The 24,346-nt window shown below is 43.7% G+C and overlaps 1 protein-coding gene across 1 annotated transcript in view; it reads right to left on the bottom strand.

The window, feature by feature from the left end:
- LOC146861181 (dynein axonemal heavy chain 11-like) overlaps positions 1-24,346 on the bottom strand; it is a 2,741,463-nt gene that overhangs the window by 236,832 nt on the left and 2,480,285 nt on the right. Inside the window, exons 70-71 of the mRNA XM_085646213.1 lie at positions 18,610-18,792; positions 8,561-8,676 (exon numbers count right to left, since the gene is read on the bottom strand). Coding sequence (XP_085502339.1) covers positions 8,561-8,676; positions 18,610-18,792 — 299 coding nt within the window. The remainder of the gene's footprint in view (positions 1-8,560; positions 8,677-18,609; positions 18,793-24,346) is intronic.

Genomic DNA, 24,346 nt, shown 5'->3' with positions numbered 1-24,346 from the left:
AATAGTGATGCATATTTTTCGTGCTACAAAGTCACAGCCTGTGACAGAAAGCACTGTGACTATGTAAGCCCATATTTTATACTTGCATTGCACACAGTGTAAGATATAATGCTGCAAAACGTTTTAAGATAAAACGGTGCTTCCAAAATGTAGATTTTAGTAATACCAGAGATACCAGAGCGTATGTAATGCAATTTTGTTTTTTTATGTAACTGTCCCTTCAATACGTCTTTAGGGGTACTAAGGGCAATGTAAATGCCGTTAAAATTAAAAGCAAGCCCTTCCCAGCTCAGCACTACCACTCCAAAAACCAAAACTTTGTCATCACATAGCTTGAAGTGATTTGAATAATTGAAGCCAGAACCGCTCCCAATCATCCTTTACACTTGCAGATTACCTCACAGTGCACATTTGCATTTTATTCAGGCAAGCAGCTGATAACGATCTACTCATACAAAAACTCTAAATTTGGAAAATGGAGCCATCTGAACACAACGCTCACATACCAATTGCAATTCACCAAATGTGGTCTATTTGATCACTTGCCCTTGTGGCATGAGGTATGTGGGCATGACCACACGCAAAATCAAACAACGTGTCTGTGAACATCGTAGCAATATCCGTTGTAAAAGAAGTGCCACCCGTATGATGGATCATTTTCTTCAGATGAACCACACAACCAATGATTTGCAATGAACAATTATAGAACAGATCATCTCAGGGGGAGACCTAACACAACAGCTTTTTGAGAAAGAACAAAGGTGGGTGTACTGTTTGGCAACCCACATTTCGGGACCAAATGACAATATTCCATGGGGCACGATTCTATCACGGCAATTCACTGAGCAAGGCTACCACATACATCATATGTTACCACGTTTTTTCTCATAAGGGCTCCCCCCTTTCTTTCTTTGTATATGGGCGAAATGTTCATGAATAAAGGGGTTGTGTGAACTTCCGCCCCAGAATGTTTTTGAGAATTTTTTTGGGTATTCACCTGACCAATACCTACCCCACTACCCTCCCCGAATCAGATATTGATTCTATGTCGGATGGGATCACCACCTGGCTGTCATCAGCCAGCGACATATTCGCCCCTCTCACCAAATTTGCTCATACTAGACATGGTAACTCTCATCGCTGGTTCTCAGAGGAAGTGAAAGTACAGAAACTTAAACTGCGTCACCTGGAACGAAACTGGAGACGGGGCTACTCCAAGGAGGACCGCACCGAGTTTGTGAGGGCCCGGAATGAATATAAGAACGCTATTACTAAAGCAAAGGCCTTACACATCACGGAAAGAATCGATACAGCTAGTGATAAATCTAAAGAAATCTTTAAAATCTTCAACGATTTCTCATCTGACCACAGAGTACTTCCAACCCAGGCCCCCACCCAGGAAACCTGTAATTCGCTCAATTCTTATTTCATTCAAAAAATTGTAAACATCAAGAATGCTATTCCTCCCTCTACCCCTCCTAGCCTTCCTGACTCTCCCCCTTTTAACCCTTGCTCTTTCATCCAGTTCCCACCAATCACCGCCAGCACTCTCGCTGAGCTTACCACTCGTGTTAAATCTGGATCTCCTAGGGACTGCTGCCCCCCCCAAGTTCTTAGGGCAACCTTCTCTGCTCTGCCTGATTGTATTCTCCCCCTTCTGAATACTTCCCTCAGCTCCGGCTCGGTCCCCAGGGCTTTTAAGGAAGCCATATTGGTCCCCCTCTTAAAGAAGACAGGAGCCGACCCCGCCAATCCTGCCAACTATAGGCCCATTTCTCTTCTGCCTTATATCTCTAAACTTCTCGAGGCCTACGTCACCACCTGCCTCTCGGCATTCGTCGAGAGCTCCGGGTTCTTGGTACCTAACCAGGCAGGCTTCAGACCGGCGCATTCAACCGAAGCAGTCATTCTAAAAGTTTTGGACACCCTTCGGGAGAATGCCGATAGAGGGTCCCCTCAGGCGTTGGTCCTTTTGGACCTCTCGGCCGCCTTCGACACGGTGGATCATGACATCCTTCTCCACCGTGTCGGACAGGCAGGCATCAAGGGACCCGCCTGGGAATGGATCAAGTCCTTCCTCTCGGGCCGAGCTCAAACAGTCCATCTAGGCCCCTTTACCGCCACCCAGGTCCCCACCACCTGTGGAGTCCCCCAGGGCTCCTCTCTGTCTCCATTATTGTTTAATTTATATCTGCGCCCACTTATCCATTCACTGAGCTCTTGGAATTGCACTGTCCTCAATTATGCTGACGACATGCAAATCATTTTTCCATTAGATTCCCAGGATGCTGTACCTAACTTTCAGGGAGCAATGCTGCATATCCAACAATGGATGATCTCCAACCAGCTCAAATTAAACCCTGAGAAGACGGAACTCCTCCTGCCTGGTACCAGCCCTCTATACTGGGGCCCTCACTTCTGGCCTAAGGAGCTTGGCATTCCACCTAAACCTTTGAATTCGGTAAAAAGCTTGGGCGTTACCATCGACACTGATCTCTCTCTTAAAACTCATGTTGGTACCACCATTTCTGCCAGCATGTTTCAGCTACGCAAAATTCGCAAGATTTCCCACTTATTCTCCCACGAATCCCTGGTGCAAATTGTCATCTCCCTCGTCCTCTCCCGCCTGGATTTTTCTAATTCAATCTACTGGGGGCTACCCAAGTCCCTCCTCCATCGTCTCCAGCTGGTGCAGAACCAGGCAGCTAGACTTATCTGCAAAACTCCCAAATGGCAATCCGCCAGGCCTCTCCTGGCCAAGCTGCACTGGTTGCCTATCGAACAGCGAGCTGCTTTTAAAATTGGCTGCCTGGTATACAAGGCCCGGCAGTCCAAGGGCCCTGCCTTTTTAGAATCCCTTCTGAACCCTCATTGTCCGGTTCGTAACCTCCGCTCTGCCCATCTTCATCTTCTCACCACGCCGACGGCCAAACTAAAAAAACTGGGCGGCTGTAGATTCAGCTACTTGGCACCCAAATTATGGAACTCCCTCCCTCTTCACATTAAAACTTCTGGTACCCTACTAAGCTTCCGAAAGAGCCTAAAAACATGGCTCTTCTCAAAACTCATGTAAACTATGACTCCCACCTCCAATCTCAATCATAGCGCCAGGAAACCTTTGGTGTCAGTGCGCTCTATAAATACAGCATAAGATAAGATAAGATAAGGTATTGACTTCGATTCATCAAGAATTTTCTATGAAGGCTCTGAGCCGTGTCCATATTTGCGAAAGAACTCTGTGTTTATTGAAGATATGACCAAGGTGTCTCTAAACTTTCGCAAGGTGTCTTAAAACTTTCGCAAGGTGGCATATAGGGCCTTTATATACATAGCCACCACCAGATTTTGATTTATGAGTGGCTTTTTTCATGTTCTCAACACTCTCCTATTGAATTGACAACCACCAACCTTTGTCTTTCATGGGTGAATAGGGTTTGGATGCTAACTTCTGAAAACATTCAGGCTTTTCCTACCTCCCTTTTGTTAGTTAGTGCGATTAAAGTTTTCACGTTTTTCAATAATATGGCCCTTTAATTTTCAACTTACGTGTCTAGTCGTTCCACGCAACACGAGTTATGACGCTGTGACATCACTGCGTTTGCGCATTGGAACCAGAACGCTTTATCGGCAGAATTACTTAAGACCCGTCCTGCTTACCGACCAACATCGTCGGGTTCATGTCACTGGGCAATACTAGGTCGGCTGCGGGCGTCGAAATTTGGAGTAGTAAGTTGCTGATAACGTTTTTCTTTTCATGACGGGTGAGCCGTACTTAACAGCACGTTATTGCTAAATGGCTATACCTTGTTCTCTTTTGCCAACAGAGTGTGACTATAAGTACGCGCCCCCCATCTGGACCCTTGGGGTAATTCCTCTGTTCTTTACAAGTACGCGGATTCTTTTTCGTCGACCATTGGATATCTATAATATTTATCTCCATTATGGTACCTATAGTTCAGTCTGACTAGACCGGTGTGTGTGTGTTTTTCAATATAATTAGCATTGACTAATATAGAGTGCATAATAGAGACGCTCTGTTTCCCTAATAAAACTAAGGGCTTCTCTGGAAACAAGGCACCGGATTAAATATCAAAGTAGGATATGGTGCCATGTTTATCCCAACCTCTGAATGAAGCGGGTCGTTCCTAACAGCACTGCATAAATGAGGCAATATAGTTACGAGCACCATTAATTATGATAAGGTGCCAGCCTGAATCACTCCTGTGTTTACTCTGACTCAAGATAATATGTTTGTCTGTACGACTCTGTGTTTGTGTGTTTGTCCTTCTTGTGTATTCACAGATACACATGGCTTTCAGAAAAGTGGGAGGCCTGACTACGAATTGTAAGTCTTGAAAAAGATTTTCTTTACAAAAACATCACAGGTTAGGGTGCACCTTAGTGTGTGTATATCGCCGTGGTGTGTCCTTTTCCTTGGTCCTGAGGAAAGCCTCGCTAAAGTAGCAAAACGAGGCAGAAACATGTTGACCATGATTTTATTCACTTACACTATGGATGAGTCTGGATAAATTGGGCTAGACTACTCTGACATCCAACCACCATTTTAACAGTGCACAGATTACCGTGAACAAAGTTTTTTCGGTTTAAACCGAGTACTTTTTAAATCACTTTTTATTTTCATCACACTTGGATGACATCAAAACCTGCTCCGCTGTAACCAGGCGTTGTAGCACACCAAGGAGGCATTCGGCCTCTCTGGAGGGAACCCAATGATAAAGCATGTCACACCAACTAGGTTGGTGAGTGAGGGTTCTTTTTACTCACACGAGTGATTTCACTTTTACTTTCTTTCTCTTACTTTCCAGTCACCAATTGCATTTGCTCCGCACTCTTCTGTTGTTTTAACTTAGACTTATTAGGGGGTATAAGAGTGTCTTAGTTATCCCTCTTTCTCCTTTTGTTGAGATATAGAAATGAGGATCACCTTTGCAATCGTTCCCTTCTTCACCAAGGAATTTTCCATGCATGGTTTTCAAGAGGTTGATGTAGCAGAAGGTATGCCCAGACAGGTCAAAGTCACAACTATTTCTTGTATCTCCCCTTTAAGTTAAAACTGTTGCAATCTTGATGTCTTTCTTGCCCCACCCCATCTTCTTACCTTTTTATTTGTTGACTGAACTGCTGTTCTCCCTGAAGTAAAGTAATGTTCTGTATGTAGAATCAGTTGCTGCAGAGTGCTCAGAGGTTTGTGCCAGGGTATTGCTGCATTTGTGATGAACAAGTTCCTGCTGTAGCAATTTCTTCAGGTCCCTATGTTCAGCAAATAGGGCTTCTAGTATATTGTGTTTGTCATTAATGGCTTCCTATACTGCACGTATTTATGTTCCTCCTCCCAGTTCACCTCTTCTATCTAAGGTTAGAAATTATTCTCCTTCTTTAAATTTAGCATCAGTTAGAGCTCTCACAAAAGGATTTTGTTTTCCCATTTCTTGCTTTTTGGTGAATAAATTAATTTGCCAATTGACTTCTTGATGGCTACTCCGAGAGTATCGAACTTCTCACCTACTTGTTTCAGTGAATGTATTATATGTTTCTGGCTTTCTTTTACTGTGGATGAAGGAATGCGTTTCTTATTGAGAATGTTCATGAATTTGAGTTTTCATTAGTTTTGGGTTATGGATGTTACTACCTCCTTCCTGCATCTGTTTAGTTTTTGGTGTTATCTTCAACTTGCATTACTGCAGTTTCTTCTTTTAATAAGAGTACTTGCCATCTTAAGGAGTTAGGAGTTCCCCATAGCCTCATGAGGATGTTTCAGTTTGAAGAGGTATGAGAATACTTCTGACTTTCCACCAGCCCAACATATCCTTCAAGCTGCTAATTTGTTCTTCAATTCGGGTATCCATCTGACTTGTTCCTGGCTCAGAAAAACTTCAGTGTGTCCAGAATGGGTTTCTGGCAACTAAAGCTAGTGAAATAAATCTTGACATACATAGACAGCATATATCATGTGTCCAATTTGCTAGGATTGGTACTTTCCCATCTTAGTGATGGTAATGCCTGATCCCTGGAACTCCCAGATAAATCTCTTAGGTGTATCTTACTTGTCCGAAAAGCAGCTACCCACCTTATTAAGAGCAGCCCCCGTCAATGTAGTGCTTTCTGATTCTCATCCAATTGCACCGGCTGCTTATAAAGAAGAGGATCCTCTTCAATGCCATTGTTATTTTACATTGCATACTCCACAGCACAGCACATCCGATTTTGGACATTAAATTCTCATTGTATATGTCAGCTAGACCATTAAGATGTAGAGGCCCGCCTCCTTCATAGAATGTGACTGCACTAAGAGATATATTTCTGGACGCAGCTCCTTATGCTTTTCATTCACGGCAGACTCCTCCATGGGAAATGCTTTCATTTCTCTAGCTCTAATCAAGCAACATGCATTCAGTTGTGCCTCACATTTGTCGTCAATACATAATGATAGCACTATACTTGATTATTAGACCACTTTAGTGAAACTGCAGGTAGAACATCAGGGAATATTCTGAAAGCTACTGTTGGAAGTACCTGCCTGTTTTACTCATCATGTCCCTTTTTACTAATATGGAAGAAGTAGGTTTTTTGAATTTAAAGAAAAGGTGACCTCATTTTAGCTTGCAGACTTCTCGCCAGAATTTCCATACAAAAGCACAAGTCAAAATTGTTTTCTTTAAAAGATGTTGCATTAAATTTCACCAGAGGATTATAATCTTTACAGGTTGAAATCACCTTGTAATTCAACACAATAACTAAAAATGAATTTAGTACCACCGATAAACAGCTGCAGTCCATGCAGGTAAAAGCAGTGGGGCGGTGGGACGTTGGGGCTGAGTAAGGGGGGATTTCGAGGGACGATGCCAAAGGAAAATTAAATAAATAATTAATATTCCCTTGGTATAGTCCCTCGAAATCTCCCCTTACTCGGCCCCACCGCTGTTACCTGCACGGACCACAGCTGCCGATAAATGATTTATAATGCAACTAAAATATGTTGTCACCTTTCTATATGCTCCCATTTTTAACTCAGAATCCTGGCATCTCCTTCAATACATTAAAACAATTGTGGTGCCTTATCACCAAAATAAGCATGCTACTTGTAACTTTCCACCTGAAAAGTATCATGACAAACACATCATCTAACAACTTTTTTTTGAATTTCAGCTTATGTTTTTAGTGTCTGATTCACAATATCAATATTAGTCAAGTGGGAGGGATCTTCTAGCTAGCTAGATAGATAGATAGGCTTTGCCTCTGGCCTCACCCTAATCATTAGCTACTGGGGAGTGCCCTCACCTGGATAATATTGCTTAATTATTTCCTTGCTATGCCACTGCTGTTGGGCCACTTTCATCCTCTTGTCCCTTCTCAAGAGTCTTTTTCACAGGTTTGTAGGATGTGTGATCTGGGAGCCAGGGGGGACAATTGGAGCACCCCTATAAATGTTGTCCCTTCTCTAGCGTGACTCGTTCCCAGGCGCAGAGGGATGATGTATCCGGACTGGTGCATTTGGAGACTTACGAACTGCAGCAATGCTGAACCCATAATTTCATATACAATGGGAAAACCATTTGGAATCTACTCTTCTTATCCCAGCACAAGAGCTAAATAATCCCACGAAGGGCCCCAGAAACTTCCCAGACCCCTTTTCCCTATGCATGAAGAAGGGCCACAGCAGCCCTGTCAGTAAATATTGGGCCCGATTCACAAAGGTAAAATGAGACGAAAGTCTGACTTTACGACTTTCGGTATTCACAAAGGGCATGTACTACTAGTACATTGTGAATACCTAAAGTCATAAAGTTCAACTTTCGGAATTCACAAAGGGCATTTTCGAGTAGTAAATGCTCTTTGTGAATACCAAAAGTCTTAAAGTTAGACTTTCGTCTGATTTTACCTTCAGCCAGTTAACTACTAAGCCAAAATTAAAAACTATCACCATTTCCGTAAGAGTTTCAGTCAAGACTGTGACACTCAAGCATGATATTTGTTGTGAAAGGCCCTACATTATACTAGGTTGAGATTTCGAAGGTTTCAGGCAGCATTTCGACTTTGACCCATCTTTTTCAACAAACCTTCCTCTCGACATCGAAATGACGAGCCCTTCTTATTTTTACAAAGACCGATGTTGTTTCCAGAATACGTTTCAGGCACAGAGACTGTCTGTTTCTCATTGGATCTTCCTTCTTTCATTCATAAGAAGTAAAGTGCTTGAATACCCTTGGGTGTAAAGTGCTATTTGGACACACACACACACACACATGCATTACCTGAAAGAAAAGATTGGACCATTAAGATAAAAAGCTTGGCGACATTTTGTCCCTGGAGGTGTCAAGGATACAATAAAGAAAAGATTTATCAAGCACGTGGAAATTATCCTACTAGAAGGATAATAAGGAACAACTTGTATTCCGCGCAGCTTTTACTGTCAAACGCTAAATGATTATTGTAAATGGCTTTACTTAAGAAATAAAATGTTTGACAGAAAATAATATTTTACAATTCGCGTTAGGATTTCTTGATTGAAAGAAAGGAAGGCTTGCGCTGATTGACTTACCACTGCGCCAGGCTGTATGTTGATGGATACGCCAGCTTCATCCAAGTGTCAGGGACATTATCAAAAAAAAGAGCCGTCTGTAGCTGCTCCATTTCTGAGGAGATTGCCAACTCCCCCTAACAAAAGAAAATATTAATGGGCTGTTTGTGTCTCTGAATGTGACTCATCAGATGACAAGATAAATGAAAAAGATGCTATTCGGGCAAAAACACACAATAAAGCTGACTGCAAGTGTCGGTATGACAAAAGGTGGATAGCTTTCATGATTGAGCAATTGAATGTTAAATAACCATGAAGGAAAAGTCAGTAAGCATGAGGTGGTTTATATATTTTTTTTAAAGTATTTTTCAGGGACTGGCGGACCCCTTTGCTTGGCATATGGACCATATTAAAAGCGTCATTCGTGAGCGTCAGCATTCATACTTACCCTCTTTGTCGCACCTAAGGACTGTAAAAGTGCGGTGCATGGAATACTTCTGGAAGACCTTCAGTGTAGACCTGGGCTCCTGCTTAAGAGTATTTGCTTACTTGACTCACTTGTGAGTGAATGGGTGTAGAAGGTGAAGTTATGAATTGTTGAGGAGAAGATGGAGCAAATACGCTGACGTGGGGTATAGGTTGAACTATGTGCTGTGGGATAAGACTAGTCCCAAAAAGAGCAACAGGAGGAACAACAGTACGAGCATGTGACTAACCTACACCCTACTTCCCAGTGCCCCCTATTCTACAACCAATCCCTAATCTTCCAAGTTCACCCAGGTGCTCATCTACAGACCTCCACACTCTCATTCTTACCACACACCTTTCTCCTTTACTGCTAAGATATCCTGAACAACACACACAAGGAGACATACAATACAGCAAAAAGAGAGGGGAAACCGTGATACAACAACTCTATGACATATCATGATCTTTGAAATTTCCACAAAGATCATTGACTCTACTATTAAACCAGACAACACCTCCCTAAAGGTCCATTCCGTCCTGGCACATGCCACACGTAGCTTTCATTTCATCTCACTTTCATGCCCATTGTCTGCCATGTAAGTGGCGCTGACTGGATTTCCTTGGTCATCATCAGAGGCCCAGATTACAAATAATATGAATTTATGTGCGGGAATACCTTGTGGACAATAGTGTTTCTGGACTGTATTACCACACATAAATCCAGCTGCTACAAGTTAGTCCTCACGGAATGGGGAATACCTGTGGGAATCTCGTTTTTCAGTTGAAACTCTGCACTGAATTCTCAATTCTGTGGGTATTCATGCTCTCTTTTACCACGTGCTCTGACCAGTTTGTTAATGAGAGCGGGGAGATCGGTGCAGGGCAAGGGTTAGGAGAGTGACATGGAAATGGTAGTAGAGGGAAGGAGAGGATGTGTCTGGCAGAGGGGAGCATTATATGCTCCCCATGCCGTAGAAAGGGGATGGATTGCATTTGGGAACAGAAGCTTGGCTGCACTTCCAGCCCAATTCCAAAGACATTTTATCGGCTGGATTTTTCAATCAGTAAAATCAGGTCTGGAGTGAGTGGGTGCAGGTCTTGTGTGGGTGGATGCAGGTCTTGTGTGGGTGGGTGCAGGTCTCGTCTGGGTGGGTGCAGGTCTAGTGTGGGTGGATGCAGGTCTGAGTATGTGGATGCAGGTCTGGTGTGAGTGTGTGCCGGTCTGGAGTGGGTGGGTGAAGGTCTGGTGTAGGTGGGTGCAGGTCTGGTGTGGGTGGGTGGAGGTCTGAAATTAGTGGATGCAGGTCTGGTGTGGGTGGGTGCAGGTCTAGTGTGGGTGGGTGCAGGTCTGGTGTGGGTGGGTGCATGTACACCGGACCAATTGGGCAGAGCAGTAACAGACTCAAGGATTTTGATCTACTCAACATAATCGGACCATAGCATATTTCCATCTGAAACAACTACTTCAACACCAAGGGGTACTCTTCCATGACAAGTGAGTGAACAAATGTCTATGATTGACCATCACTCACTCCTGTGAAAGTGCTGGAAAACACAGTAAAAGTGGATAAGATTTTATTATTAAAGATACAAATACAAAAAATCTTCAATCAAAGCTCTGGCCAAAGTATCATTGATTGGACACCTACTATATTTTTATTTATTTAGTTAGTTCGTTTTTTAGTTAGTTAGTTTGCATTCTTTTATAGTGCTGTAGGTAGCACCCGCGATATTTAGACACTATTCAATAAAACAGTACTGTAATTCATATAACAACAATGGGTAATACAGACTATTGGGAGGAAACAAAATGACCACAGAGAAGGACAGTAAAGCCAATGAGGTTAGGTGAGGTAGGCAAGCGGATGGCCAGAAATATAGAAAGAGAGCAAACAGATTTGTTAATGAGAGATGGAGTGTGAGTGTCATGAGTAGCTTCCTGAAGTTTAATAGAAGTTGGAGAGATGGAATTTAAGAAGATGGACAGAAAAGGAAAGAGTAAAATGACAGAATTGGATCAGTCAAGGTAGAGTTGGAATAGGTGCATCTGTAGAAGGTCCCTGAGGAAGAAGAGCAAAGTCTGGGATGTACCACAGGAACATTGTTGCAAGCTGAGTTATCTTCATCCTTTTCCTTTACAAAAGAATGCCTATGAGGCTGGAGAACGACACAGCAATTAGTGACAATAAATATGGCTCGCGAGCTTATAGTACAAAATTTTGGGCTCTTAAAGAATCCCCACTGGCAGACTTTGAAGGGAGAGTGGCAAAATACATGTATACATGCTCCCAGAAAAACTTTGCAGGATAACTCCACTGCGATAAACCAAGATTCCTTAAGGGGATCCTAAGCTCACTGTGAGGTAGCTTGGGCCAAGCATAAGCTAGTAATAGCTTGGTCTCTGTTGGGGGTGCCTTCAAAGGCTAGGGACGTAACATCATCTTCGATTTTATGATGGCATAACATTATTGTCTTTCAGTGGTCTTCAGATAGGTTCTACATGTTTCAACATTACTGAATACCGTTTAGAAATTAATTATTGAAAGTTTTGAGGGCTGATAACTTCAATTCAGGAAGGACTATTTGGGAAAATGCAGCTCAATCAGGAACACAGCTTTAGAGAAGACAGGCACAAAGCTGCCAGCAATGTCCACTTCAGTACTTGGATAATTTCTATACCCTAGATGCTCACCTACCATATGATGCAAGCTTCCTGACACCTGAGACTCCAACTGCAGGCAAGACACTAACAATAGGTTGAGCAGCCAATTGATTCCAGGACGAGCTAGGGAATTAACTTCTCCAGTAATGGTATGCACGTATGGTCAAGAAGAGGACACTATTATGAAGCAATCCAGCTCTTCGTTAGTTCTTGATACAGGGTATTTCAGGGAAGCCTTTTAGTTCAAACATGTAGGAATGCTAGTGGGCTCCAACCAGGCACTTTAAGAGAAAAGTTCTACACCTACTGTCAACATTTTAAAACTTAAATTAACTTAATTCTAAACTTGTCTGAAGCCCAATATACACACAATTTCACTACAGAAACCCTGAAGTATTTGGTACAGAACTGCTCAAGTCATTCACCCAATTTCCTTCCAAAACCACTTGACTTTTTCCCACCCTTCTCCATTAGTAAGGGCGAGGAGTCTGTGTATTTGATGAGGCAAGTGGTTGCTTTGCAGTGGCATAGCAAAGGGGGTGGGGGGGCGGCCTGCCCTGGGCGGCACAAATTTTGAGGGCAGTGGCACTTTTACCCTCACTGCCAATGTAGGGACCGCCACGAGAGGCAAAAGGTCTAGCTATGCCACTGTTGCTTTGGCCCCTGTCAATTAGACTAGTTATGAAAAAGATAGATTTTTCTGGGTTGGGTAAACTTTGACAATCCAACCAAGCATTTCCCAGTTATGCTTTTTACATTTGGTAGATTTGTACTACTTATTAAGGTAATGCCCAAGCAAGTGTTCACCTAATAGCTTGCTGTTGACTAAATTATAATAATTATACTAAGCACAGTGCTGTGCATGGGCTGTAGTTCAGACCATCACCACATGCATTTTGAATGCTGCTGGTATATGGTATACATACCATCAAGCATTTATAGCACCAAGTCATATGCATGTACAATTTCATATTTTTTATTTGCAATTGGCCTAAGGATGACATTTGCATTAAAACAAATAGAAGCATTTAAATGCCACTATGGGGGTTTTCAAAGGGCAGTATAGTTGGGTAGTGGGCAATAGCGAGGGAGGGGTATTCTGATCAATCAAAATTGGTGGTATTAGTTTGTGGAAACAATGAGAGATGGGCTGGGAGTGCATGGGGAGTCCCCAGCCAAAGTCACTCTGTGACACCCCCTTCAAGCAGGAGCCTCATGTATGTCTGCTAAACACTACTTTGTTTATTAATATCACTGCTGGGCTAATTCCTTCTACCATTTTTCCTGGGGATTTACTATGTGTAACATGTCATGCTCAGTATGATTCTAGCATCCTCAAACTAGATTACTGGTTAGTTTCCTCTCACAGTGAACAATTAAATCTTATTCTACATAAGTACTTGACTGAAAAGTGCCAATGCATAATACTGCATCAGTATGTTTGACTTTCAGTTTTTTTCCAATTTTTATTGCCCGCCTACATTGTAAAGACCACAATTGGGCTTGACGGCAAGTAAGAGCATCTGTATGTTCATTGAAAATGCCAGAGGCATTTTCTTCATCTTCAGTTCTAAATATTCAGGTTTATTACATTGCTTTTCCCTTCCTTCACCATCAATTGTAGGTGTCATCCTACTTTTGCTGATGTGTGGCCTGTCACACTGCTGAGGTGGAATATAGTCATCTCTATGTAGCATCTCATGCCTGAATCTTTATACATTTTTCTCAGGATCTTTTCCCACTGCTGTACAATTGGCAGAAGAAGAGAACATGGTGCAGATTCCACTCTCGGTTGATGTTACAGTGACATGTATGTGATTCTTCAGGGATCCAGTGCCATGTGCTGTCACATAGGTTGAGTATATTGAAAATCTCCATACTGTACCGCCTTCTGTCTTCTAGGTTCTTGAGCTTTGTTATAACCGATTGCACGTGGGATGATAAGTTGAAAATGTCCATTCAAGTGAAAAATGTACTTTGTCAATTTCTCATCGCATGTGCTTCCCTCCACCACTCTGTATGTTTGTTTCAGAGATTACTTTATTTGCCATACCTTGTCTATCAGCAGTTCCAAGAAACAAATCCTCAGGCTTGAACCAATTTAAGCATTTTTTCAGAATACTTTTCTTGTATCAGTATGGAGTACCAACGAAACAAGTTCTTGCTAACATTCACCCACAAGTTGGTGTGTTGTTGTTGTGCTTCTTTTTTTACTATCATTCTGTCATCTTGCTTTTGTACAGTGGCGGCTCCTCCGCTGTGGCGGAAGAGCGTCGCTGCCCCCAAAAACAACAGGAAAGGAAAACTAAAACAAGACTTGTTTTATTTCTCCTTTCCTGTTGTCTTGGGGGCGGGCCTGGGGGGTGACAACACTGAGGGGAGTGGAGTGTGTACTCCCTTCACTCAACATGATGGTTTGGTTGGCAGTCGTAGGCCGGCCAAACTGTCATGCGCAGTGAAGGTCTCTCCAACTCTAGCTGCAATGCTGGGGTTGGAGAGAGCAGGCACAGACTCCCAGTCTGTCTTGTAGCACTAATCAAGAGCACTCAGGACAAACCTGAAGCTGCTCTGCTGAGAGAGCAGCTTCAGGACTGGCTGCAGGGCAGGCTGGGAGCCTGTGCCTGAAAAAGAGGAAGGAGCAGAGGAGCGCGACGGGGACTTGGCTGAAGGTAAGTTTTTTTTTTAAATAATTTGGGTTTTTTAGCCCCCCCTCCCTTTGCGACCTCTATCCTCCCACATCCCCCCCCCCCCCCCGCCTCACCACTCATAGCAAACATTGAATGCTACTGCTTTTGGACATATTTATTTTAATATCACTTCAATTACAGAAAGTGTCCATTAGTTCCCTTAGAATTTTCGGGCAATTGGGACATTTGCCAGGAGGATTGCATCATCTGCAGAAAGTCTCTCCACCACACTGTTGATACACCGTGTGAAGTGTAGTAGGATAACACACACTCTTGCTTCACTCCTGAAGTTGTTGGAAAGGTATATGTAATTGTAAGCTCAGTATTGTTGCCAACTGCACTAGCTATGTGGATTTTGCATACATTTCTTTCAGTAACGGCCCTTGATATGGGCTAATTTTCACATTCTCTACTTTCTCTCAGAGTTTCCTCCATTTTACCATGTTGAATGCCCACGAGTAATCCGTGTTAAAAACGTGATCTGCACCAAAGGGGAGGTTTGGTCCATTTCAGTGGGTGCCCTCCATTAGGGCAGAGGAGCGCCGCCACCCCTGCCAGCAGCCGCAAATAAAACGATAGTAAAACGTGTTTTTGACCTGTTTTGTTATAGTTTTATTTTAATCCCCCTGGACCCGCCCCTAGGACTACTACTATTTTTCGGGGCGGGTCCAGCAAGATGACACTGTGGTGGGGGAGTGCTAGTGCACTCCCTTGTCCCTTCACTGTGGCTGAGGTGTTTGGCTGGCCGTTTCAGGCCGGCCAAACTCCTCACGCGCTGTGAAGCTTTCTCCAGCCCTAGCTGCGGTGCTGGGGCCGGAGAAAGCAGGCGCAGGCTCCCAGTCTGCCTGGGAGCACAAAGTTGTAGTTCTCAGGCCAATCCCGATGCTGCTTTCCTGCAGCGTCATGATTGGCCGCAGTCTGGGAGCCTCTCCCAGAAGTAGAAAGAGAGGGATGAAGCAGATGGCGGAGGCAGCGTCGATCAGAAACGTTTATTTAAATTTTTATTTGTTTTATTTTGTCTCCTGAGTATCACCCCCACCCCCCGCCCCAGCTCCCTCCTCCGGCCCGCCCTGCCACTTTGACAGGGGACGGGGCTGTGACTGGTTCATTTAGCAAAAGTACTCGAGCGCTGAGTCGGGTACACAAGCCATAGCAGAGATGAAAAACAAGGTACTGAAAAGCCAGATGTTTAAACGGTCATACAAGGGCCACTGGGATCCTTAAAGGCCATAGTAGAGAAACTGCAACTGGGTTCGTTTTGAGATCGGTGTAGGCAAGTTGGAGATTTGCTCAATGCAAAACTATACTCAGCAATGAACTGCATATGTGCTCAAGCCCAATAAGGCGACAGGGGAAGTTAACCAGGATAACTTTGACCCCCCTGTTCCGCTGCCCTCACCTGAAAAATGCCCTCCCATGTAACTGAAATTCTGAATCATCACTTCCAAGCAAATCTGACTGTTGCAAGCGAAAACCTCTGGATGGAGTGTGCTGGACTCATTTGCAGAGCTCCATGTAAGCAAACTCCTCTGTTCTAGAACGTAAATATGACACTGCGCAATGTGTGCCGGTCTTGGGGAACACGAAAGGTATCTTTTTGGTCCCTTGTGAGGTGCCAAAATCAGTTGCAGCCTGTCCCCTGCCAAAGTGGCGGGGCGGGCCAGAGGAGGGAGCTGGGGGAGGAGACAGGGGTAATACTATGGGGGACAAAATAACATCTTTTTAAAGAAGAAATAATCTAACCTGATTGCTGCCGCCTCTGCCGTCCACTCCATCCCGCTCTTCCTGCTTGTGGAACAGGCTCCCAGACTGCACTGCAGCCAATCATGACGCTAAAGGGAAAGCAGCTTCAGGATTGGCCTGAGCACTACAACTTTGCGCTCCCAGGCAGACTGGGAACCTGCGCCTGCTTTCTCCGGCCCCAGCAACGCAGCTGGGGCTGGAGAAAGCTTCGCTGCGCATGAGATGTTTGGCCGGCCTGAAAAGGCGGGCCAAACACCTCAGCCACAGTGAAGGGACAAGGGAGTGCACTAGCACTCCCCCACCACAGTGCCATCCCCTGCCCCAACCCCCAAGACTCATCAGAGTACTGGGGGCGGGTCTAGAGGGATTAAAATAAAACGATAATAAAACGGGTCAGAAACACGTTATATTATCGTTGTATTAGCGACTGGAGGCATGGGGGGTCGGCGCTCCTCCTCCCTAATGGAGGGGCCGCCACTGAACAAAATGCCTATGTTCAAAACAAAAGGTGGCAAAAACCCTTTTGTGTGCATTATTGTATCAACTGAACTTCATGTAATACTAACAGGAGAGCCTCTTTTCATAGCCTTCCTCCATCAACGAATACATTTCTCACATCTCAACTTCAGGGACCTTTCCCTATCCTTTAATCTTTTCCTTTGGGTATTTTGTTAATGTTGGAAATGTCGGTGCATGATTGGTCAATATTGTAATTGACAAGACTAATGATACGTCAAGGAAGACCATTCAACTGCAGACAGGCGTGGTCTGTGTTAACAAGCATTATGGGAAATAATGCACAGTTACGCAGAGGAAAATAGCCTCAGATTCATCACAAAGGATTATCCAGCATGTCTTGAAAATTATCAGAGTTTACATATGCTATACTAGTGGGGTTACCTACCTAGTCTTTCTTGGGGGGGTGTTACAAAAATATCACACTGGCATTATATTTTTCCTTACCGAACATACAAGGTTAATGTTTTACTGAACTTTCTTGGCCCAGGATGACTTGTAAAATATAATATGTCGTCTGTGCAAATCAGTAAAGCTAGAAAGAAAGGTTTCGATAAGCTTTTAACATAGTATGTATCCTGCAGGTGAGTGACAGATTGAGAGATGGAGCACATCCTCTAGTAGCTCAGAAATGGCTGATTCTGACAGCTCTGATGAGGAGGAAGGAGTCATAGCCGCGGTGCAGGGAGTTATTCTGTTGTGGGCGGGAGTCCATTAACTAGAGCATCCCACAGACTGCCATTCACTTCTCAAGCCATGCGTGCGCAGGCGAATCACAGCAAAGCATGGAGCAGAGTGTGCTTACGAGGGTGGCTGTACGAGGGAGACAATGTCCTGAGTAGAGGTTATGTTGTGTGAAAACTGCAGAAGAAGGAGAGTGGGTACAAGTGATGCAAACTCAGAGCCCGATTCACAAAGGGCCTCCGCATTTTTGGCGGAGGCCCCGCAGTTGTGGCGATGGGGGTTGCACTTGTGACAGAGGTACCATAGTTGTGGCGGGGGGGTCGCACTCATGGCGGAGGCCCCACAGTCATGATGGGGGGTCGCTCTTGTGGCGTGGGTGCCAAAGTCGTATGGGGGGTCGCACTTGTGACTGAGGCCCCGCAGTCATGAAGGGGGGTCGCACTCGTACCGGAGGCTCCGTAGTCATAACGGGACAGGTCTCACTTGTGGCAGGACATCCGCATTGCAGTTTCGAATAGGCAGAGGTACCACGACTGCTGGGCCTCCCCCTTTGTAAATCGGTCCCAATGTGTTGCCCTGTCAGTCCCCTTTGGGTGCCTCCCTTACAACTTCCGAAACAAGCCCTTCTCTCTTGCAGCTCTTTCCAGAGAGCATTCTTCTGAGACACTGATGCTTTTGTCCCCCACTGTCCAAGAGGAACCAGTAAGCAATGTTTTCCCAAACATTAACAAAAAGTAAACATGGAATAAATTACAATTAAAAACTAATCCTGCTTTAAAAAAAATATCTTTTATGCAGAACTTTGCTGCAGGTGATCACCCCACTGAGCTATCTTTAAGCTCTAAAGCCAATATGTACAAAAGCATTTTCCCATTGACACAAAAAAGGTGACACTCTTTGATACATCGGTCCCTTCGTTCTTCAAAATGGTGGTTTACATGAGAGTTTATAATCAGAGCATATGCAATTATTTAGAATTCTGCGAAACTTAAAACAATGTTTACTGTGATTGTAGCCAGAAAAAATAAGCTCTGACGTAATTTATTATTTGCAAGAAGCCCCCAGTCAGGTAGGACCTTTGTGGTCTGGCCTGGCTCTGCCAATCAGAAGAAGGATTTTTATTTCACGAGAAGCAGGATACCACTCTATGGACCACACCTAGAACCGGGCCTCTCAGCGAGGTCTGTGGTCCTCAGCAGATGAACGTGATGGTGCTGTCTATATCAAGATACTTCTCTCCTATAGGTAACAGTGATGGAGAAACCCCACTGTACCGCCACGCCCGTCACATGAGATAGCATTTTACATACCTTGAGACCTAGATCAAGCTCCTTGAGCGAACGCCTTATCTCATGTAATAGTATATTCATCCTCTCGCACTCCTGGAAACAGACCAAGATGTATGGGGAGCGTTCTGCGGATTTGGAAGTGATATCAGACATGTTATACGCTTCGGGCAGCTTCTCGAGGATGTCATCCAGCACGGCTTTGCCCTGAAATAGAAGCAGCACATGTTTTGAGACAATAAACAAACGTGCAGTTTGTATTTAACGTCTCATTTCTTATGTACTTAAGGATGTTCTATATTTGTAAACAGTTTCACCTCTTCTATATGTCAGGAACAAATAGAAAATGCATCTCTGCACCGCCTGCGAATGCATGCTTCTGTTGTGAGGTATATAAACATTATAATGCACATGTATCCAGTTTTTACACACTTTCTTATCCCATTTGTGAAGTCGAACGCTGCATCCACACTTTCCCATGTTTGTAATCTCTGTCCCTTTTGATCCAATCACTAATGTTAATACTTTAAACACTTGCTTAGACATTCTACTAAACTAAGATTGCCAGTGACTCATCGTTTGTAAGGTCCTAGCGAGAACCCACTTGCCAGTATCATCGCACAAGTCACTGGTGTTTCTGGATCTTCACAGAGCTAGTGTGCCAATTTCAAACTTACCCTATAGACTTTTAAAGACATACGGCCTCATGAAAACCTCTGTTTTGAAACTGATTTCTCATATGGCTCAAGATGGTAGAAGGTGCAACTTCTCCGCGAGGAGCTCTTCCGTCAAGCATCTTCCTTCAGGGCTGGCACAATGCTCTTACCAACCTTTCTCCAGAAGGTCAGCTAAGATGGCTACCTGTTGATCCTGAAAGGATCCCCGCACTCACAAAAGGGCCCGGAAATTTGAAACCACCCCACTCCATCCCACGTTTTCACGACAGTGTTCCACCCAGTATGAGCCTTCCATTTATATGTATAGTCTTGAGGTCTTTAATCCGTATTTAGGACCCCATTACGAGTGGCTTTGAGTGGGATGCCAGAGGTGATAACTCTCTGGACCGTCTGAACTTTCCAAATTACTCCAGACCAGAATTACTTGGTCCCCAAACTGCAGGCCTCATATTTTGGGCTCAGTGACACAGGGCATTTACCTGTCAGTGGAGCAGGGTCAGCTGCTGTGTGCAGCCCACACCTAAGCCCACTCTGTATGGGAGAGCAGCAAACACTTCCCCATCGCCTAACCCTCCCTCCTCCACATCCCCGACTAACGCCATCCACAGAACCGGTCTCCAAGAAACCCAGACACACATTTGCCTCCTGTTGCTTTAAGCAGGTTGTAAATGTGTGCAGATTTGGGCTTGTTAATTCCCATGCAAGAGAAAACACCACAGATTTGGACTCGGTATTCCCAAGTCTTGTGTTTTATTCCCCATTCCAGGGGAAATAGCTTCCCCGGATTTAGGTGCAGGCTCTCCAGTAGCCTACACTTAAATACTGGAACCTCATAAGGAGGGCCTTACTCTCAGCATTCAGCTCTCTTCTAGTCGCTCTCTGCAACTCCTTTCATGCTCATGCCCCTCCTTCATTTTTCTGCTAGCTTCCCTACCATCTCCATTGGTCTCCTAATACTCCTTGGACATTAAACACTGGTTGAGGAAGCTATAGGCCCTAGATGCAGGACAATAAGAAGGCCAACAGCATTATTGGGGAGATGCAGAGAAGCTTCTGTTCATTTAGAGGAACCAAAACCGTGCTGTTGGACATTCAGAATTCATCTTTCAGATCACATTACAATAGGATCGGCCCTTACTGAAACTTGTGAATTTGACTGCAGCTTTTGACATGCAGTCATTGAATTCCACTAAAAATGTAATTGGGATATAAGAAGAACCAGCAAATAAGTGGTTTGCATCCTTATGTGATGGGAAAGGCAGTGTTGTGTTGGGTACAGAAACTGTAGAGAATTTAAGGGCTGAATGTGCAGCTCCATAGGGCTCACGGTTGTCGGCTCAGTTCTTTAACCTTTATGTATAACCCCAGCATCACTTTTTGGTGGAACCTGATGTGGGGTTTCCGATTTTTGCTCACAACACTCAAAGTATTTTCCACCATACATAAGACCCCGTAGTCCATCAGAGAAGGTTTTTTTTTTTTGGACAAATAAAGAACCGGGTAGATCAAGCTTGGTTGAGCCTTAATGCGTCCAAAACAGAGTTTCTTTCAGTAGGAACTGATCTCTAGAGAGGCAGCAAGCTTAGTATACCTTATAGAATGTGGGGAGTTGAGATATTGCTTGCTTTAGCTCAGCAATGCGTTAGTTTTTTGTAAATGAGCCCCATAGTTCCCTATGGTCTGACCAATTCAGTGTCCTTCTATAAACTTCTTCCATCACAATCTGGGTGAAATAAGCCAATCCAAAATGTAACTCTCTTGGGGGCATATGTATCAACCGATTTTGTATTCGCAAACGCTGCGATTCGCAAAAAAACAGCGTTTGCGAATACAAAATCGCAAAAGGAGATGTATGAGGCATTTCAGCCTCGCAATCTTAAGGAATCGCAACATTTGCGATTTCTTAAGTTTGCGTAAGCATTTAAGAAATTGCAAATTGCGATTTCTTAAATGCAATGTAACACGCACCCAAGTTGTGCGATTGAACTTCAAGTTGGTGGTAAATTGCGATTTCTTTGAAATATGCACTTTTTTGCATATTTCAAAGTGCCATGTGGTGCACATACATGCCCTTAGGGCATGTATGTGTGCCATATGTGCACAGATGCTGATTTCAGGGGTGCATCAGGGTGTCATCATGACACCCTTGCACCTTTGAAATTATTCTCAATTTGCGATTAGCAAATAGCGAATCGCAAATTGAGAAGGACTTCCCATTCATTGCTATGGGCCTCCTGGCCCATAGGAATGGTATTCCTTAATTGCGATTTCACAATTTGCTAATCGCAATTAAGGAATTTTAAGAAATCGCAAAAGTTTTGCGATTTTTTAAATACATCCCGTTTTGCAATTCTCAAATAGCGATTCTCAAAAAAATCGCTATTTTAGAATCGCAAATGGAGATGTTGATACATATGCCCCTTGGTGTGTATGTCTGAAGCCTGTCCTCTGCAAGGCATTTCCACAAGCTACTAGCCACTATGTCCTTGTGAGAATATGGATTATTAACAAGAGAGAGGCAAGGAACATGCTTCCGCAGAATTAAGTAAGCCAGTGCCTACGAAGTAAAAATCAGCTTTTAATGAGAAATTGTTGGCATATACGTAAATTAAAAGTGACAGGCTTCTCTCAGGGAAGCAGGGGTCTCCAAGAGTAAATGCATGCATTTTTTTAGCAACCAAATCAATGATAAAGACAAACATTAAACAGTAAAATTCCAAAACCAACGTAGTAAAAACAAGAAAAAAGTAATGAATAAAATCCAAACAAACAAAAACATCAACTTTTGTAATTGGGATCAGGAGTTATATCTTTTTAAAGAAAAACATCCACAAAAAACAAGAGGGAAAGACAAAGTCAACATAAATCGGTCCTAGATACCTTGTCAGGCCCATCACAAAGTAGTGTGAGTTGCGTGAAGCCAGCTATCTGCAGTTTTATCTTCTGACTTTTTTTATTGGGTGAAAATCCTTTAGTGGAGCAAGGTAGGACTTTGAGAACTGCATACCTCCCTGCCTACTAATATTACCACGGAGCACGTATGCTGGGCTTTCATGCGCTCTTTGGTCCCTCTTTTCGTGATTGAGAACTTTGCTGGCACCAGGGCTCCACGAGGCCAAAATGAATATGTTAGGCTTGGAGTCTTGCAGAATTCTTGAGTTTTGGCGCCAAAAGCTTCTAGCGTGGCAATCTTGAAAACCGTGGCCAGCAAAGTCATCTCGCCATCAGTGTTACTAGGCTGCATCTGCCCTGCTTATGGGTATTACATTGGGATGCGGGCACATGCTTGGAGCTCAAAATGCCACAGCAGGTAAAGACTATAGGACATCAGAAAACCCTGTGTGAGGCCTCGCTGAAGCTTTGTTTTATACAGCGAAAAGATCTACGCGGGACAAACAAGGAAGGCTTGCCCATCTAGATTATGTCGCCGTGACCTTGACACCTCGTCAATGTCCTCCCGTGTCTACAGAGAGCTCACTGCCCGAGTGTATGGACCGTGATGAGGAATACTTGTGCTCAGGGTAATGAAGATTACTAGAGTGTAATCAAGAAGGTGATGCAAACTATCTTGGGCTAACCTTGCCATGTGTTTAACATGACTGCGTGCAGCCCAGTTCATCAGAGCTTTGCTGGATCGGTCTATATTTGGGCAGGATTCACAGCTGGAGGGTGTTAGCCAAATGTCGTTTGCCAATAGTCTAGTCTGAGTCTTGCTGCTGCAGTTCCCAATTGGTTACCAATTTCAGGCTTGTTTTTTTTAATTGTATCTATTCTAAAGAGAAACGCAGTTATGTGTCACCATATTTGCAGCCAACCAGTCTCGTGTACATAGGAGCATTTGACTAGAATTAACTGCTGAAGGGAGTTGTGCCAATATTGCTTACCAATATCCTAGACCGAGCCTCGAGGCTGCAGTTTCTAACTGGTTACCAACGCCAATCTGAGTATGGTACATTCGCCTTTTCCAGATAGCTACGTCATCAGATACTTCATCATTTGCAGACACCTGTTTTCATGCAAGCAGGAAAAGTCGACAGATAATGACTGAGACAAAGGACATTTCAGGGGTCGGTAAAGTGGCATGCAACTGTCCACGTTTATAACAGCGTCTCTGTTTAAATAATGTCGGAAGTCACAATCTTAATTTGGACAGCGCCTACATCTAATGGACCCTCTTTATGGCTGAACGACTTAGTATTACTAGTTACAGCATTATAGCTGAGGAGAACGATGGAATGCATCTTACTGTAACATCCATAACTATAATCTTGGAATTTAAATGTTAAAGTAATAGTCCAGCAAATTGTTCACTTACTAATACCCACTATACCCAATATACAAACGAGGTATAAGTACCAGCACATTATTTGAGGGCCATTCTCCCGTTTGCATTGCGGCATGCCAGAGCCAACTGAAGGAAGCTCATTGGCCTGGCACATGGTCCTTATAAGCAGCACCACTGAAATTACTCAGTAAGGGAGAACCAAATTATGTGGCAAGGTTGACTAAATTATGCAGCAACAAACAGGAAGTTATGTGGCAGAATGAGGCACATTTTGTGTTAGTATTATTTAATTATTTTGTCAATTTCACATATGCCAACTCTAGGCAAAGCTTTTGCCTCATTAGTAGTACCAGTTTACCACCGAAATACAGCATAAAGCAACGGAAAGGTGACCAGTCACATTTTGCGAAGGGCCTTCCACTTAGTGGTAACAGATGTTGTTGCATTTGTAGTAACTTTTGATCCCTTGGAACTAAAAACATTTTTTTATAATTAAAATCTGCTGATTATGCAGCAGATGATGGATTATGTGGCAAATTTATTAAATCAATAATTACATGGCACAAGCTGCAGCCGCAAAATTGCATAATTCCAGTGGCCCTGCTTACAATGGAACCAGGTATTTTCTATTAGGGGCATGAGGTAACCCTTAAAGGCCAAAGGGATTTCCATCTCCCTTCAAAGAGTCGTAGCTTAAACAACCTACCTGCCTGTAAGGGTGTTCAATGTGTTCTGGGTGCTGGCATACACCAGGGCCACTGGAATTATGCAGCAGGGGAGCACCAAAATATGTGGCAGG

This window comes from Triturus cristatus, chromosome 3_1, assembly GCF_964204655.1.
Source record: "Triturus cristatus chromosome 3_1, aTriCri1.1, whole genome shotgun sequence".
NCBI classification, from domain to species: domain Eukaryota; kingdom Metazoa; phylum Chordata; class Amphibia; order Caudata; family Salamandridae; genus Triturus; species Triturus cristatus.
Note: the sequence above shows the minus strand (reverse complement) of the source record. Positions and strands in the feature narration are given on the sequence as shown.